General features: G+C 47.2%; 1 protein-coding gene across 1 annotated transcript; it reads right to left on the reverse strand.

The window, feature by feature from the left end:
- Positions 1–226: 226 nt before the first annotated feature.
- On the reverse strand, positions 227–13,987 carry LOC149336114 (uncharacterized). The gene is made up of 5 exons (XM_089554659.1): positions 13,721–13,987; positions 9,133–9,259; positions 6,892–7,031; positions 5,389–5,491; positions 227–777 (listed from the first exon to the last, which is right to left on the reverse strand). Exons 1-5 carry the CDS (start codon positions 13,785–13,787, stop codon positions 366–368), a joined length of 849 nt encoding a protein of 282 aa, XP_089410785.1. The 5' UTR covers positions 13,788–13,987; the 3' UTR covers positions 227–365.
- Positions 13,988–16,148: the final 2,161 nt, after the last annotated feature.

Here is a 16,148-nt window from a genome sequence, read left to right on the forward strand (position 1 = left end):
CAAGATATTACTATAAATCGGAAGGTTAGATTATTCCTATCAATATGTGCTTAAGAGAACTTTACAATATTCCTCAGTTGCCTCAGAATTTACACTGCCGTCCAAGAAAGGTGGACTTGATAGCGCAGTGATGACCTGATTTTATATACAGAGTCCGTACTTGGAGGCATTCCGGTAAACTCGCATAAGGACGGGGCGACACTATAACACGACATAAAGCAGTTAGTACCGTTTCCACTTGTAATTTTTATTTTGTAAGAACAATGGCATCGAGCTTGAAACGGTGCAGTTTCGCTGAGGAAGATGTTTGTCGTGAGGGCCGATGGCACGTCAAGCCACGGTCCACACTAAGTGCGCTTCATACCTTAAGCCCCACGCGCTAGCAAAGCGAGTGCGACAAAGCCGAATACACCGACAGCGTGGACGCTGGGGGCGCCACTGGGTGGGGCCGGAGTTGTTGGACTCTGCGTTGAGGACTCCTGAGTTGTGGTTCCCTCAGTCGTGGACTCTTGAGTTGTGGTTTGCTCACTCGTGGACTGTTGAGTTGTGGTTTGGTCGCTTGTGGATTCTTGAGTTGTGGTAGAGGTGATGGTAGTGGTTTGTGCCTCTGTGGTCGTCGACTGGGTGGGAGCGGGTGTTGTCAAGGGCTCCTTGTACTTGTACACTTTGGCGGTGCCTTCGGCAATGTCCTTCAGGTACTCCTTGAAAGCAGTCATACTCCTTTGTGTGCACGGCTTGAGTGCTTTGTCAAGGCACTTGCTCAGATGCTGCGCAGATCTGCAATGAGAAGACTAGAGTCACACCGGTGGAATTGCGCAGTCTTTGTACTGCCTTTATTAAATAAACACCGAAGTGCAGCAAACAGTTGCGTACAGAAGCGCGACTGCTTGCTACACACAAAGCAGGAGGCACACGAATACGCTTCCAAATCTAACAATCTCATCGACAGCCCTAGGGACGTTTGGCCAAAGGCTATTTTACTACACTCATCAGTTAATTGGCGAACTGAAGGTACTGCGCTTCTTTTTGATTATAAAACACTTTATTTCCCATTCCACGGTAAACTATGGCGAACATTCGTCGGAAACAGCGACGAACATGAAACAGTGCTTATCAAAAACATTGCACAAGTTTCCATCCCAATGACATCAAGCGCAAAATAATGACCACCTTTACACTGCCGTGAGCAGAGCCCGAACCGGGAAGGAAGGGGGGGGGGGGGGAATAAATTACCTTTGCTTCCTGATGCGTTAGACCACTCGGCTATCTCTCCATCTTTTCACTCTATATCTTCTCATAGGCAGCCTATTGCTCTGCGGTGTAAATTTTCACCTTCGCAAACGTTCATTGCTTCGTTATACGCCTCGAATGTTTCCTGAACTGAGTGTGCTGAAGAGCAAGCGAGCGATGTCGTCAGGCACTCGCCAAACAGCGAAAGTAGCGAGACACTGAGCTGGCTATCTAGCCGTAAAAAAATAATAATAAAACTGTAACGCAGCGACTCTCGTCATTAAAAGCGATGAGAGAAGTCGAGCGTGGTGTCCAGATAGGAAAGCTTTTACGGTTATGGGAGGTTTAACGTCCCAAAGTGACTCAGTTTATGAGGGACGCCGTAGTGAAGGTCTCCGGAAATTTCGACTACCTGGGGTTCTTTAACGTGACCTGACATTGCACATTACACGAGCTTCCAGAATTGTGCCTCCATCGAAGTTCCACTGCCGCGGCCGGGGTCGAACCCGCGTCTTTCGGGTCAGCAGCCGAGCGCCATGACCACTGAGCCATTGCGGCGGCAGCTAAACAGGCGGTTAATGTCGGAGGTTATTCGATCCACGAATTCATCCCGAGATACCGCGTGCCGCCAAGTTCAAATAAGACAAGCGGATGAAAGCAGGTGCAGCTTCTGCAGCCAAAACGTCTGACCAGCACCAGGGTGCGGATACAGCAGCATCAGCATCTATGGGCTGTCCTAGAAAGGGGTACGCCTTTCCGAAAATACATTTCGGGCAATGCACGAGATGGGCTATGAATTTCTTCACCAAAAAGTACCTTTAATTGGACCATTCAAACGCTGAAGTGTTTTCATTCCATAATACGAAACCTGCCACAGTGGCTCAGTGGTGCGGGCGCTCGGCTACTGAGCCGGGGTTCCCGGGTTGGAACCCGACCGTGGCGGCCGCGTTTCGATGCAGTCAAAACACAAAAGGCGCCCGTGTGCTGTGCGATGTCATTGCACGTTAAAGATCCCCAGGTGGTCGAAATTATTACGGAGCCCTCGACTACGGCACCTTTTTCTTCCTTTCTTTTTTGAATCCCTCCTTTATCTGTTCCCTTACAGCATGCTTCAGGTGTCCAGCAAAATGTGAGACAGATACGGCACCATTTTGTTTCCTGAAAAGCCAATTTTTCACGAGGGGGAAAAAAAAATAAAGGTGACCCACTTGCAATAAAAAAAAAACTTTTTCTTATCCTAGCTAAGCCAGGGGAGGTATAAGGACAGGAGCGTTTAGTGAATTCAAGATACAGTCTCTAATAAGGGAGTAATTACTCATTGGCATCCACCCACCAAGATACCAAGATACAGTCTAGTTCACATTTTCTTAACCCTTGGACGAGAACCGGCGTATTCATAGCAGTAGGCATAGCATCTTCCACTGCCGTGGCCATAACGGGCAACTCCAAAACCGCAATCATGAATTTTGCAAGGGGCAGATCCATTCTGCCACCTACAATATTCTGCAATCAAGGCTGCACGACTCCAGACTAATTCAACCAGTTTGGTTGCCAGCGCACGCAGGCAACCCCGGAAACGAGGAGGCCCACTCTCGACCGTACAGAGGGCAAAACGCATGTATAGAACACGTTCTGAGCGTGTTTCGGGCGTAACACGCGATAACTAGCCATAATATTTGGTTTAAAATGGTCTGGATGTAAACATGTGCTATTAAACTCATAGAATTTCACCGTAATTTTTGGCTTTCTTGGTCGCAGCGGCTTTGGGAGCTCCGTAACGCAGAGTTTGGTTGTTCTAGGCATGCGTTTTGCCCTCTGTACGTCAACCGAGCAGGCCAAAAAATCAAGAGGGATTGTACGAGGGACAGACTAATCACCCAAAATGAAATCACGTTACGCTATAGAGAAGAAAGGCTCAGATAATCGCCGCCACACCACACCATCCCGAAGGAACAACAGAATATACGGAGGAAACTCCAGTCCAGGACGTTTCCTTCACCGGCCTATCTAGTACTAATACGCGCGGGTCAATACAAACCCGAGTGCTTTCTTTGTGAGGCTCCGAGAGCAAACTTCGAGCACATGCTGTTTATTTGTCGGAAACTCTAAGCACCATCTCGCTGGAACCTCACAGACATTAGAAGGCTGGGAGATTGCGGTCTCTAGCTCAGAGCCGGCCTCAAAGAAGAAGCTGGTGGAATGAACGGAGAAGGTCGCCAGAAGTCATGGACTGATGGCCGCCACCCGGGATTAAGGACCGAGCCAACCAAACCTCCCCTGAACCCTTCCCTTACTTTGTTCACTAATTAAGTTTTTACCTACTTACCTTCCTGCCTGAACCCTCGGTTCCACCTCTAGCTACAACGGGACGCCTGTATAATGAACATTGAGACATCCAAACCAAAGCATTGTTTAAAAAATTCAGGGGGCACTTTGGCTCTCTAAAGTGCTGCAAGGCGAAAGCGTTTCCTGGCCACTGTTTGTTTTTATTTACTTTTTATTTTTCGTATTTTGTTTCTTATTTATTTTTTGCTCATTTTCTTAATTTCATTGTTTTTACTTTTATTTCCACATCTTATTTTCATTTTGTTTTTATTTTTGTTTATTTTCTTATTTTTATTTTCCTTTTTTTGACTCTACTCCTTTTATTTTATTTATGAAGCACATGCATTCACTAGAGTCTTTATTCATGCTGGAACCTTGAGCCTTTTAAGCAGTGACGCCGAAAGGCGGACGAATCTGCCGACGCGTCTGTCGACACGGCTGCCGACGCGTCTGTCGACACTCCTGCCGACGCATCTGTCGACACGGCTGCCGACGCGTCTGTCGACACTTCTGCCGACGCGTCTGTCGACACGGCTGCCGACGCGTCTGTCGACACTCCTGCCGACGCGTCTGTTGACACGGCTGCCGACGCGTCTGCTAACGACAGTATGAGGCATTTAAGGCTTTCGCCTTGAAGCCCGAAAACGTTGGGTTTCAAGTTAGTTAGTTAGTTAAAATCAATATAACTAACTTGAAACCCAACGTTTTCGGGCCGCCTCGACTCCTTCTTCAGGGGTGACTTATGGCAGTAGCTAGCGTCTTTAAGTATGCATAAAGGTCGAAATCGCGAAAGCGGTGACGCGAAAGGCGCGGAGGAAGGGGATCGGTGGAGTGATGCGACAAAAGGCGCAGGAATGAGCGCATTTCGCATCACATATTGAATCCGACTACCTATCTTGTTGAATCTTAAGAATTTTAAGCAAGCGATGTTGTTTTAGCTTGCTCCGCACGACGGCGCTGTGTCTCAGAAGAAACTACTACCCTTTCTTTATCATGTGTAAGTAGGAAGCGCGAAATTCATGAAGATTGAAGTCGCTCTGATATGTTGCAAGCCGTCCGAACGTCGCTGTTTCGTTCGCTCGCCAGTAATGGACAACTCAGCATATATGGGCCTGACGCTGGAGCCTTACGGCGTCCAATAAATTGCCTGGGGTCTTCTTTGCATATCATTTCGCAGACGTGGACACTGTTCTTTACATTATTTTTTCTTTTATTTTTGTTTAGTATTTCCGTATGTTATTATTTTTATTTTATTTTTAGCAAAAGTTTTTACTCACCGTAACGCTTGAAAGGCGCCCCTTTAACAGATTCCATCTAACAATCATCGATGGCCTAAGGCTAGCGAGTCCGACTCGCGACCCAAGCGTTCTGGGTTCGTTTCCCATCTCACTCCAATTTTCTCTTCAGATCTTCAGCGAAATTGGTTTACTTTAGATTCTTACATGTCATAATGACTTGAGTGACGACGTGTCCTTATGATCAAAATTAATCTGTTGTTTTAATAAACTGAAATTATTTGCGACGTGGGGCTGCCGTCCAACGGGATTTGGTTCTTACACCCTTAAGGTTCAAAATTGGGTTGTTTCTCCGGCAAAAGCAGGATTCGAGCGCAGCATTTCCCACACGAAGCGAACGCTCGACCGGCGGGCTCATCTGCTGCTAGACAGAAACTAAAAACTAGCTCTGATGACGTCCAAACGGGGGGGTGGATGGACATACCGAGAGGGGAAGAAACAAAGACACATAGATAGATCGATACCGATCGATCTGTTTCGAAAATCATGAAATTCTGCTGAAATAATCTGGAATACTACTAATGGCGACTTTACTTACTTGTCGTTTGCGAGGGCGTTCTCGTGAGAGTAATCGTCATCGAATTGCACTTCGCACTTGTCCAATGCCGTCGTGTTTATGCAGACAATGATTTCTTTCACCACTGTTCAAGGAAAGGAAATAAACAATTTGTCACCCGCAATGAAGACGCCAATCGGTGCCTCAAGAAGTAAAAAAAAAAAACTGTCTCGTCACACATTTCATGACCGATGCTCCGCAGCTGGCATTCCCTTAGTATATTACTAGGTGGCCCAAGACGGAGTATCAAAACGAATAAGTTTAAATGGCCTGTTGAACCTGGCAATTCTAGTCTCATCGCTTCGCTTTTCTGATATCGCGAGGCGTAGCATGCCGACATCTTACAACGAAAGCAATGTGGGGAGTACATCGGCGCCAGGTAGCGATGATCAAATCCAGGTGCAAATAACTACTTTTGAACACAGCTATTGCGGGCCTGGAAATGAATGACATGCGCTATGTATTGCGCGAGGATGTTTCCACACCCACGCAAACATTATAAAAGCAGCTGAGTTAAAATAGTTCCGGTACTGTATGAAGCTGCATATGAACCTCTCTCATTCTGCGTGCGATAAATAGCATGTCCGTTCGCCGAGAAGGCGAATTCGCACGTGCATGTTAGCACGGAACCCTATACGAAAGCCTCCTCCTACTGCGGCTTTATCAAGGTGTGAAGGGGCGGCTAAACACATTTGCTTATAGACGTAAGAAGCCTGCCCAGGCGGTTTCCATTGTAAGAGCAGTGCCGTAGTAGACAGTCTATACTTGAGAGTGGCGCCAATGACGGGACGTGAATACCTCCTATACTTCGCCCTATGCTTGCATTCCAGTAGCTTTGGTTTCGCAGGGGAGCCTTATGAACACTGCCTACCGCATATTGCTCAGCTCACGGTGCATTAGCGGGAGGCGTAACAGCAATGGTCAGTACACAGATGAATGAGAAGGTCGATATTAATATCCCGAAATACGACAACGTTTGCAGGCATTGCAGTTGAGAGAAATATTCTCGTTTCTGCAGACTGTCCGTCAAAACTGTGCGTAAAAGTTCGTCATTTTACTTATTCTTCTCTTCTTTTCCTAACTAATAGTGGCTTAACGAACATTATTTTCGAAAACCTTGAAGGCGGACCAGCTTCCATGACTGACTTTCGATGCAATTACTACACTAAGCCAAGCAATGCCTTCTTCATGCGTGCTTCCGAGAGAACAAACTTAGGACAGTGCGTTTCCATCTGAAGTCGGGCTAAGAAAATAACTCAAGACAAAGTACTTCATTTGAACTTTCACAATTCTAGAGCACCCGCTTGCCACCTCATGTCCTCAACTGTTTTTCTGTTCTCTAATAAGCATTCCTCACTAGAGAAGCCACTGATGATCGCTTTGTCGCTCAGACGAACGAGCTCACACACAGACTCAAAGTAAATAATCTTTTCACTGAGAGCGACTTCTCTGTAGGTGTAAATATGTAATTCTTGATGAACTTACGTTTGCACATGACGGCGTCCGTTACTCTCTGCTGGAGCTCTTTGTAGCCTTTCTCCTGGCCATTGAACCAAGCTATCTCTTCTTCGCTGCACTCGTCGTAGTAGTCACAGCACTTGGAACGCTCGGGCATTTCCTCTTTCCTGTGGTAAGAGCGAGAGGAGCAAATTAACATTTAAACCGGTCCTAACCATACTGGGGCGTTTTTCTCATCCGTGAACAACCGCGTTCCGCTAGCGTACTTTTAGAACGCAAGCTGTAATACTCGCATTACTCGAGGTCGCGTTAGTAGGAAACACTAGGTCATTCAAGTGGGACCAGCGGGGGGAGGGGGGGGGGGGGGGAAGTACTATTGGTAGAAAAATTGTGGACCACCTATTTCGCGTAGAATGTTTGGGGTAGAGTTAAACGGTTCAACGCGTTACGGAGCGAAAGATTGCTAGTCGAATCAAAACTTAGCCTATCATAGAGATTCGCACCGCCTACCTTTGGTTCCCGAAAGTGCCACTTCTTGAAACTTCAAACGCCAATTACGGCCAAACTAATTGACGTAGGACAGTCGTAGCGGTGTCAAACTATTTGTCTTCTTGCGTTGTGTAAGTTGGCATAAAAAGTAAATATCCGGATATAACGAAAATTTGGTACCGGATATAGCGAATTAACCTGATGACGTAATATTCGTTCGATATTGGTAACGCTCGATACTCATAGCCTGCCTGAGCGTTTTGCTTTTTTCTGCAGAAGCGCATTCTGGAACCTAAAGCGGCGCGCAGGCTTTGTTATTTTCTCTCCGTCTGGCGGCTACGCTGTTATAGCACAGGCCATCGATATCTTGGTGCAATGTCAATGTCGTGATCCCCCCTACACTCTCCCTGATTTTAAAGACGCGGGTTTGATCCCGGCCGCGGCGGCCGAATTTCGATGGGGGCGAAATTCTAGAGGCCCGTGTGCTGTGCGATGTCAGTGCACGTTAAAGAACCCCAGGTGGTCGAAATTTTCGGAGCCCTTCACTACGGCATCCCACATAGCCTGAGTCACTTTGGGACGTTAAACCCCAATAAACCAAACCAAGCTCTCCCTGACTTTGGCCGGCATTTGGCCCTGATTTTGGCCAGCTTTCCTTGCAATATGGCTTCGTTTATCTTTATGTTTATGGTAGGCCAAGATCCTCGGTCCGTGGCCACAACAGTCAACTGCGATCAAGGCTTACAAGGCACTCTTTCGCTTTTTGAGAGCGACTGCCTTGACTGACAGACTGTGATTATTTCCCGTTCCTTCTCTCTTTCCTCTTTAGTTCCCCTCATTCCCTTCCCCTGTGCAGGGTAGCCAACCGGAATCCTTTCTGGTTAACATCCCTGCCTCTCTCTCTCTATCTCTCTATGTTTATGGTGGTTTAACATCCAAGAGCGACTCAGCCTATGAAAAATCCGGTAGTGAAGGGCTGCGGAAATCTCGACCACATTGGATTCCTTACAGTGCACTTACATCGCACAGCACACGGGCCTCTAGAACTTCGCCTCTATCGTAATTCGACAGGCGCGGCCGGGATTGAACTTGCGTCTTTCGGGACAGCAGCCGAACGCCATAACCACCGAGCTACCGCGGCGGCTCCAGATGTCTCTGTATAACGGCGCTCTAATGCGCGCTCACATATGCGCGCAATATTCACAAGCAATCACTAATCAATAACAAGCGATTAACCTGGCTCACTAAACAGATGTGCTCGAAAGAATAGTTAAAAAAAAGCATTGCAGTTCATTGTTGAACGCTTACATTAACCTTAACGATAAGATGTCGAGGTTTTCAGTCCTCCTCAGTGTTTAAAGAGTTCAGTTTCCGCCACATAATACCAGGTTCTTTTCATAGCTCCGTCAGAAGGCCTCACTCCAATGGGGGCAAATTTCAGTGCCATTCGTGAGCACCAGTGTTGCATTAAGCAATTGGTGAGGCCATGTGGCTTAATCTATGTACAGGCTGGCTTGCACTAAATAACGTTTTATTATCATTAAAGTTGCTGCAGAACGAAGAAGAACGAAGCTGTGTCACTGGGATAAACGGTACGCTTGCAGAATGTGCTGTTATCCCATTTTGTTATTCTAGGGCTCACATTGTATTTCTGGATTAGAATGAAAGCATGACAGAAGCCTGAGGAAGAGGCTGCATTAAGCATAGCAAGGATACCCAACATAAAAAAGACCCTCATTTGTCGTCTCTAGTTTAAGTTTTATTTTTTTTTCAGCTTACGAGGAACAGATGTTTACGAGGAAGTCCACGCTCTTTGTCGGCTTCAGGACCTCGACACCATGGACACGTGCCTCAGCCCAGTAGCACGTGGTGGCCTTTGTGACATTGCATTGCGAGTTGCACGACGCTGCAAGTAGAAACGGCAATAATATTATAACTAATACTTTTATTACCACTAAAGAGAATGCTGAATATATTCAGGCCCATCGAAGCCATCAGTGACTTAAGCAGCGTTAAAATTTATACATGTTCCGATAAGAAAAATTCTCGCTGAGCTTACCAAAATAAAATAACACACAGAAACAAGGCAATCTGCGTTGAAGAAATGGTCAGTAAAGCATTTGAGACAAGTTGCCGGTTGTACAAAGAGGATCGCTTTTCACGAAAACAAGCTCTTTTGGTAACCAAAGAAAATATCAAAGATTACGCTTGAGAACAGACACGCCTTTACAATCTCTTTAACTTGTAGTTTTGTTTTGTCTTGGTAGGAAACGCAGTGTGTGTGTGGGGGGGGGGGGATTACTTAAGTATGTAGGGACGTAATGCCCGAGCGTTCTAGTACCTAACCTAGTGGAACACCCTGGGCTCCGAAAGAGTCCTTGGGCTTTCAGTAACGGGAGGAAGCAATAGCCTTTAGGCAATGATTGATAAAAAAAGAAATCATGCTCGACTGTGAAGCTAGCGATAGGCGATACTGTTAACGAAGCGACCTCACAAAATCGAACACGCATACCAGTCATCATGCAGTTTCGGCTTCTCGGTTTCGGTTTCGGTGGTGAGGTGGACCGTTTGGTAGCATGGTCACGAAGCCTTTTTACTCATTGACCTAAACACACTCTACAAACTCAAGTGCTCTGAGGCTACATTAGTGGAGATGACAGCGGTCACACAGAGATGCGAATAACGCGAAAAGTACACTCAAGCTTGAATACACCACGCGAATCTGCTGGCAAAGCAAGCAAGCGAACCTAAAGAAAACATGAGTGTAGGACTAAAAAGAAAGGGGTTCAAAGTATATTTTATCAAAGTGGAAAAGAGCTATTCAAAAATTAAATCCATGCCGGCATGGTTTAAAACGTGGCGAATAAAAAAAATGAGCAGAAGCCACCGACGACCGCTGCAACGGAAAAAAGCTTGGGGCATTCTTAACGGGGTTCTAAAAAACAAAATGAGATAGCAATTGGAAGGTGAATCACCCCCAAGTATTCCAAAGGATTTCCCGAATTTTCGAGGCAAGTCCAGCCCAAAAAATGGATTATGACCGAATAGTAGGTGGGTTCATGTGGATTAGTTTAGATTAGTGGTGGTATTAATGTTGATTATTGGGTGGATTAATGTAGAAGAGTAGGTCGGGTTAATATAACTGTCATATGATAATGTAAAGAAATTAATTAGCCCAAAAGTAGAGACAAAGGAAAAGGATGGAGACACATACGACGATTATCTCCCCTTCTTCCGTTCTTCTTTGGCTCTATTTCGGCGCTAATTTCTGTACATTGTGCAACACCAACTACCCCGACAGCATGCCCTTATAATAATCCAAAGGAAGGTATTCGAACATTCTAGTCCTCAGATTTTTAAATTTCTTGGTACCGGTGACGTGGCTACCTCTCAACCAATCAGGGAATATTGTTACGGAGAAATCGAGAGGTTATCCCAAGGTAAAAACCTGAATACGATCGCTTTAAACTGGAGGGAAATAATTGCTGGCGATGACTTTCTGTTGTATTATCGTTAAGACTGATTGAAATAGGACGGAGTGGTGTTCTCGTTATCGGCGTCTTCTCGAATCGGTTCACCGCGCGTTGTCATTCTGTCTCTAGCGGGAGTACTCCCTTGCGCTAAAAGAAGGGGTCAATGAAGTGTTTATCTAGGTAGGTGTGCGACCGGCACTTTCTTGCCTAGAGAGAAAATATGGAGATAAATAGTCATTCGTACTTGCCAGTCGACAATGGGACCGCCTGAAGTGTACAGATTACTGCACTACTGAGCGGGAGTTTCCCCGTATCTTGGCACCGCATATGATCGATGTACTTGTCCTGTTTCTATCAGCGTTGTTCACTTCGGCTATCTTGTCTGCAGCCTAGTGTCCATGTAACGCTGTCGCTAATGTGCAGTGGAAACATAATGTAACTCCACACGTACGTTAAGAACTTGGTTTGACAGATGTATTAGGCATCTTGTGAACCGGTAGATCCGGTAAACTTTTCACATTTATGCGATGCGCTGGGTTATGAACTATTTCACTGCTGATTGGTGCGCACGGCACGACTGCAGGTGCTCATTCACATGATCACGTGTCCAGCTTATCACCACTTTTGATTTCGTTTGGTTTTGTGTTCTGCTTTGGAAGTATTTCTGGTCTAGAGATGAAAAAAAAAAATATAGAGAATGTTTACTGCTTTCGAATCAATGCGAAAGCACGTATTTTTCTTACGTAGAAGACTACGATTAGCGGGAAGTGCCGTGGGACGGCGCGCTCGCTCTAGGCGAACAGACAACGGACGATTTTGCTCGGGGTTCGTACCCATCGGATTATTGCTTACGCACTAAAATATCTGGAATCATAGTTCAGTCTCCAATGACCCAGTAAGGGCACTGTAAATGATAAACTGCAGGTTTTCGTCCGTAGGCGACATGAGTGTGGAGCCAGCCAGAAATAATTGGAAGTCTGAAAGATTTTGAGACACTGTGCTTCAAGCTATTGGCTAGCCGCTATATGCTCACTAAGGGTAAATACTATGCTTTCTAGGTGGGTTCGGGGTGCGCACTCTTCGGACTTCCCACTATCTCCTTGGGACCCAATAAAGCTCTTATATATACTGTTCATCGATTGGCCCGGGGTACAAAAATTTTGCACCAGGTGTCAACGAAGTTCATTTAGAGTCGCGAGTGCGGAATTTACCGCAAATACACTGGGTGACGGGGAGTGGATGCAGCTCTACAATCCTCGTTCTATTGTCGGCATAAGAGCAATATATTCAATTCTGCGCCTTCCTTTTCGCTCCGCCACTCGGCGTTTTACTGTTATTTAACCAACTGGCGTGCTATTTTTAGAGTTTAGTTTTTCCTTTCCTTCATCATAAACATTTTAATTATTTTTAAAGTTCTTAATCCTCGGCGATTTGGTGCATCAGTCGCTATGCTTGGTCATTTTACAAAAACTGCTCTTAATTGCTAATTCATGTCTCCGCGTTTTCTTCTTCACTAATTGCATAGTCAGCGGAGCAGCTCAGGCCACTGCGTATCTTTTTTTCCTTCGTGGAACCCTTATCCTAGGCAGCTTTTCCGAACGCGTGAAGTGATAATACGGGCTGCTTTTTTACAGCACTAAGCTGTGCTTGATAACTCCCTGGACATCTCTTCTCATTACGTGGAGTGGAAAACGACGACCATTTGGCTCTGGCGAGCCTCCATATCTTGGCACTGCCGTTCTTCTGATCAGTATCTATCAAACAAAGGGGCAGCCCTCTCTATGATCAGGTACTTTGGACGATTATCGCTGCAGAAGCCACAAAGTAGGGAGAAAAGGGGCGTTTCATGTCGCGGAATTTGTCCATGGTTTCATTTCACAATGATAAGTGCAGCCACTTTCGCGACTTTTGAGACGCGAGCCTTTTGGTCTTCGGCAGTCGTGAGCCACGACACTTCTCGATTCCGCCTTTCAGGGTGTAGTTCCGAACATAGCGCGATCTACGCTGATTACGCTAAGATCATATACGAGTCCTATACGTGCGTGCTAAACGGTGGTCGGGGTTACTGATGTGTGCAAAAAATTGAAACTTGCAAGTGCAGTTGCTGAATGATAAGAGTGTTATATAAGTCCGCAAGAGGAAGGGCGTTGTCGAGGTGGTGCATTCTTTGGTCACGTGTCCGAAGTGAACCATGCAGATATATGGACCTCGAATTGACTAACGAATTTCTACGGGACAAACCAACCCGCGGGGTTGCGAGACGCACCGTATTGGAGGGCTCCGCATTGTTTTCGATCACTACTGCTATCTTTCCTTTGTACCGAACCGAGCGAGGTGAGGAGTAGAGTAGTGTGGTGTAACACTCCCCGTTGCCTCTACGCCTAAGGAGGGGCGACAGCCCATGAACAACTTTCCGCCAATCGTACAACGCGCACATAGCGGCTTCAGATTGCTTAGGTTTTAGAGATCAGCTGATAATTTAATTCTGCTTGCCTCTTTTATAAAGAGTTCTTAGTCAGGACCTTCGCGCTCTTGCGGTCTTCAGAGTTTTCGCCGGGCATCGGCGTTTGGCCTCAAGAGAAGCTCCTCCATACAACCATTACCCTAAAAGCACAAAGCTTCACTGACTGAGATTCTGTGGTGACTATTACTAAGGGCATTGCAAAATCCGTCAAAACCAGATTTCCTCTTGTCGGACGAGCGATTCAGTTAAGTTATATAAGTACAGCTCTACACCTCTAAGCTTCTTTGAACTCTCGCAACTGCGCAGACAGCTTCCAGAAGGACTGGCAAGCACTTTTTAATTGTTTTTTCTTTCTACCTTTCCAATACTATCCCATCCATAATTCCGGCGGAAATAAAAAGGTTGTTTCCGAAAGAAGACACTACCGTACCTGTTTGAACTCCGGCAAGCAGCACCAAGGCAGCGACTGCGAGCGTTGCGGACCTCCAGGCGGTCATGTTGGGCAGTCTGTGAATGGGGCGTACCTTGCCGACAACTGCGATACCGCTGTGGCGAGTAACTCACAGGCACTGTACACGGGACTATATGAACCGAAAGCTTTAAATGGGCGCCCGTTACGATAGAGAGGAATGCGTGTCGTCGGTACAGATCGGCATTGTTCCTTCTTATCGATCACGAAGCTCTAGTTGCCCTGAGCCCGCCGGTGCATTTAGTTGATAACGCGCCTACGGTAGCTTATCCATTCCTCCCTCGAGATAGGAAAAATTACAGTAAGGTAGCGGAGGGCGGTGTGTCTGGACGCACACAGAGGGCACATTTTGGACTCCGGGGGGCGGCAGCAGTCGGCGCGTGCTTCCGAATCGTGACCCCGTTCCGCGTCACTAGTAAGTGAGGTATCTCCAAGAGTGACCTCATTCGCGTTGACTATTATCAATGACGCTTCTCCCATCTGAGATATAAACCTTTTTTTAGAAACAACATATGGGCAGTGACTGGAGAACCACACCAGAAACAGGTTGGAATTACGGGCAAGCAGCAGTATGTTATAGAACCAGCAAGTTTCTCGGCTTATATTAATTTTGTGGGCTTGACAAACTAAAAACGGCACTGGCATCTCGAGCCGCTAGAAAGCTTGCTTCACCGGTTACGTCTTGTGGACCTCTAGCCCAAACCTTGGTACACACGAAGCGTACGATGCTACTGTGATTGGTGTGCGCGGGATGGATCAGCGCCGCAACGAGATCCATTGGGGTCGCTGAGTTTATAATTCCCTCACATGCCCAGAAAAATTGGACTACACAGCAGGGCCCACGCACACCAAGCAAACCCGGCCCTGATGCCCGAGCTCGAAGGCGACCTCTGACCTGACGCTTCGGCTTCCACCCGGCCTACCGCAACGGAAATCGCCTTCGTGCCACGTTCAAGAACGCTTACAATTTTTTTTAACGGTCTGGCGGATAACCCTGTACGTTCAGTCTCTAAGTACGACGAGACCATGGCACGCATTCTCTGTGCATGCCTTGCATACAGGGCCTAACGGCAGTGTCTATGCAATTCGCCGGTGTGCCTTAATGCACGCCCGCTGACGCAGATGAAGGTTCTCACACAGTGGCCGCGGTGATCACGCCGCGGGTGAAGCCTGCGAAGCATGGGACTCTCTTTACGGTGGCTTTTTTGCGTTCCCCGTTTCCTTACTCTCTGGGAAGCTGTTGGACGGCCCGAGGGGCTCTTGTGTGCGGGTCCACATCTCTAACTGCGCGGTCACATGGACCCTCAATAAAGTCTGCTGACGACTGCTTAGGAGAGATGCAGTCCAGAAATGACTGGGCTTCGTTCTCTCTCAATTAGTGGCGCTGGTAAGCCTTTGGGCCTGCAGAAACGAGCAGAGCTTGCAGTTTATGCTCACAAATACTCTCAAGGGACCAATAATCGTTGCCGAAGTGTTCATGCTGCTTCAGAGCTGTCAGAGCAGTGATAGGTAAGAGCGAGGTTCACGTGGAAACGTGAGTTCTCGTTCGTTTCTAGGCGGTGTAGAAGCAGAAATGGAACTGCATTCACCTCAGATTTTTTTTCTGCGATCTCAAACTTTTACGAACAAGCCGCGAGCAAAGGAGGAGGAAAAAACGTTTATTAAGCAACCCTTAAAAGGAAGCCAGTGAGGGTGGGGATAAGGATAAGGGGGTTGCAGGAACAGGTGGGCCCTCGCGGTCGCGCTAGGTGGCCAGGAGCCCACGGGCCCTGGCGACCTCTGTGGCCCAGGTCACCATCCGGAGCTGAACCTCCGGCTGTGAGCTGTGCAGCACGGCCCCCCACCACTCCCGTTCGTCAAGTCTCAGAAAAGGCGGAGTTGGAGTATTAGGGCAAGCCCTAAGTATGTGATAAACATCCGCCTTAGGGTGCTGGCATAAGTATGATAGTCCCCTGGGTGCTTGAGGGAATACAGGTAAGGGTTCGGAAAAATGTCTGTCTAAATCTGTCGCCAAACGTCTTGCTCGGCCTTATTTAGCGATTTATGGGTAGGGGAGCAAACTAGTCGGGAACCCCGATAGTGAAGCGTGACTTCATGGTACGTCATCATGCGTTCCCTAGCACGACGGAACGAGGGGAGGCCGTCCACCGCGCGGTCGACGAGTCCTCGGGCGTGATTGTGTGCAGCCGTATTCCCCGGGTGTCCGCAATGCGCAGGAACCCAGATAAGTGTGATGAGCCGACTCGGTGGTACAACACTGTTCAGAACACGATGTGGTGGCGTGTGAACCCGTTGTTTAGCGAAATTTCGTATCGCTGATTTAGAATCCGAGAATATGTATTTTGCATTTGTTTGAGTAATGGCCAGGGCTATAGCGGCTTCTTCAGCC

This window comes from Amblyomma mixtum, chromosome 7 (genome assembly GCF_055824585.1).
Source record: "Amblyomma mixtum isolate Tamu chromosome 7, ASM5582458v1, whole genome shotgun sequence".
Lineage (NCBI taxonomy): Eukaryota > Metazoa > Arthropoda > Arachnida > Ixodida > Ixodidae > Amblyomma > Amblyomma mixtum.

What these genes read in the sequence shown, in the direction of transcription:
- LOC149336114 (XM_089554659.1), bottom strand. Translation starts at nt 13,787, where the DNA reads ATGACCGCCTGGAGGTCCGCAACGCTCGCAGTCGCTGCCTTGGTGCTG. An exon ending in CTCGTAAACATCTGTTCCTC is followed by an intron (nt 7,032 to 9,132) that starts GTAAGCTGAAAA and finishes CTCTTACCACAG; the next exon opens with GAAAGAGGAAATGCCCGAGC. An exon ending in AACGCCCTCGCAAACGACAA is followed by an intron (nt 778 to 5,388) that starts GTAAGTAAAGTC and finishes TTCTCATTGCAG; the next exon opens with ATCTGCGCAGCATCTGAGCA.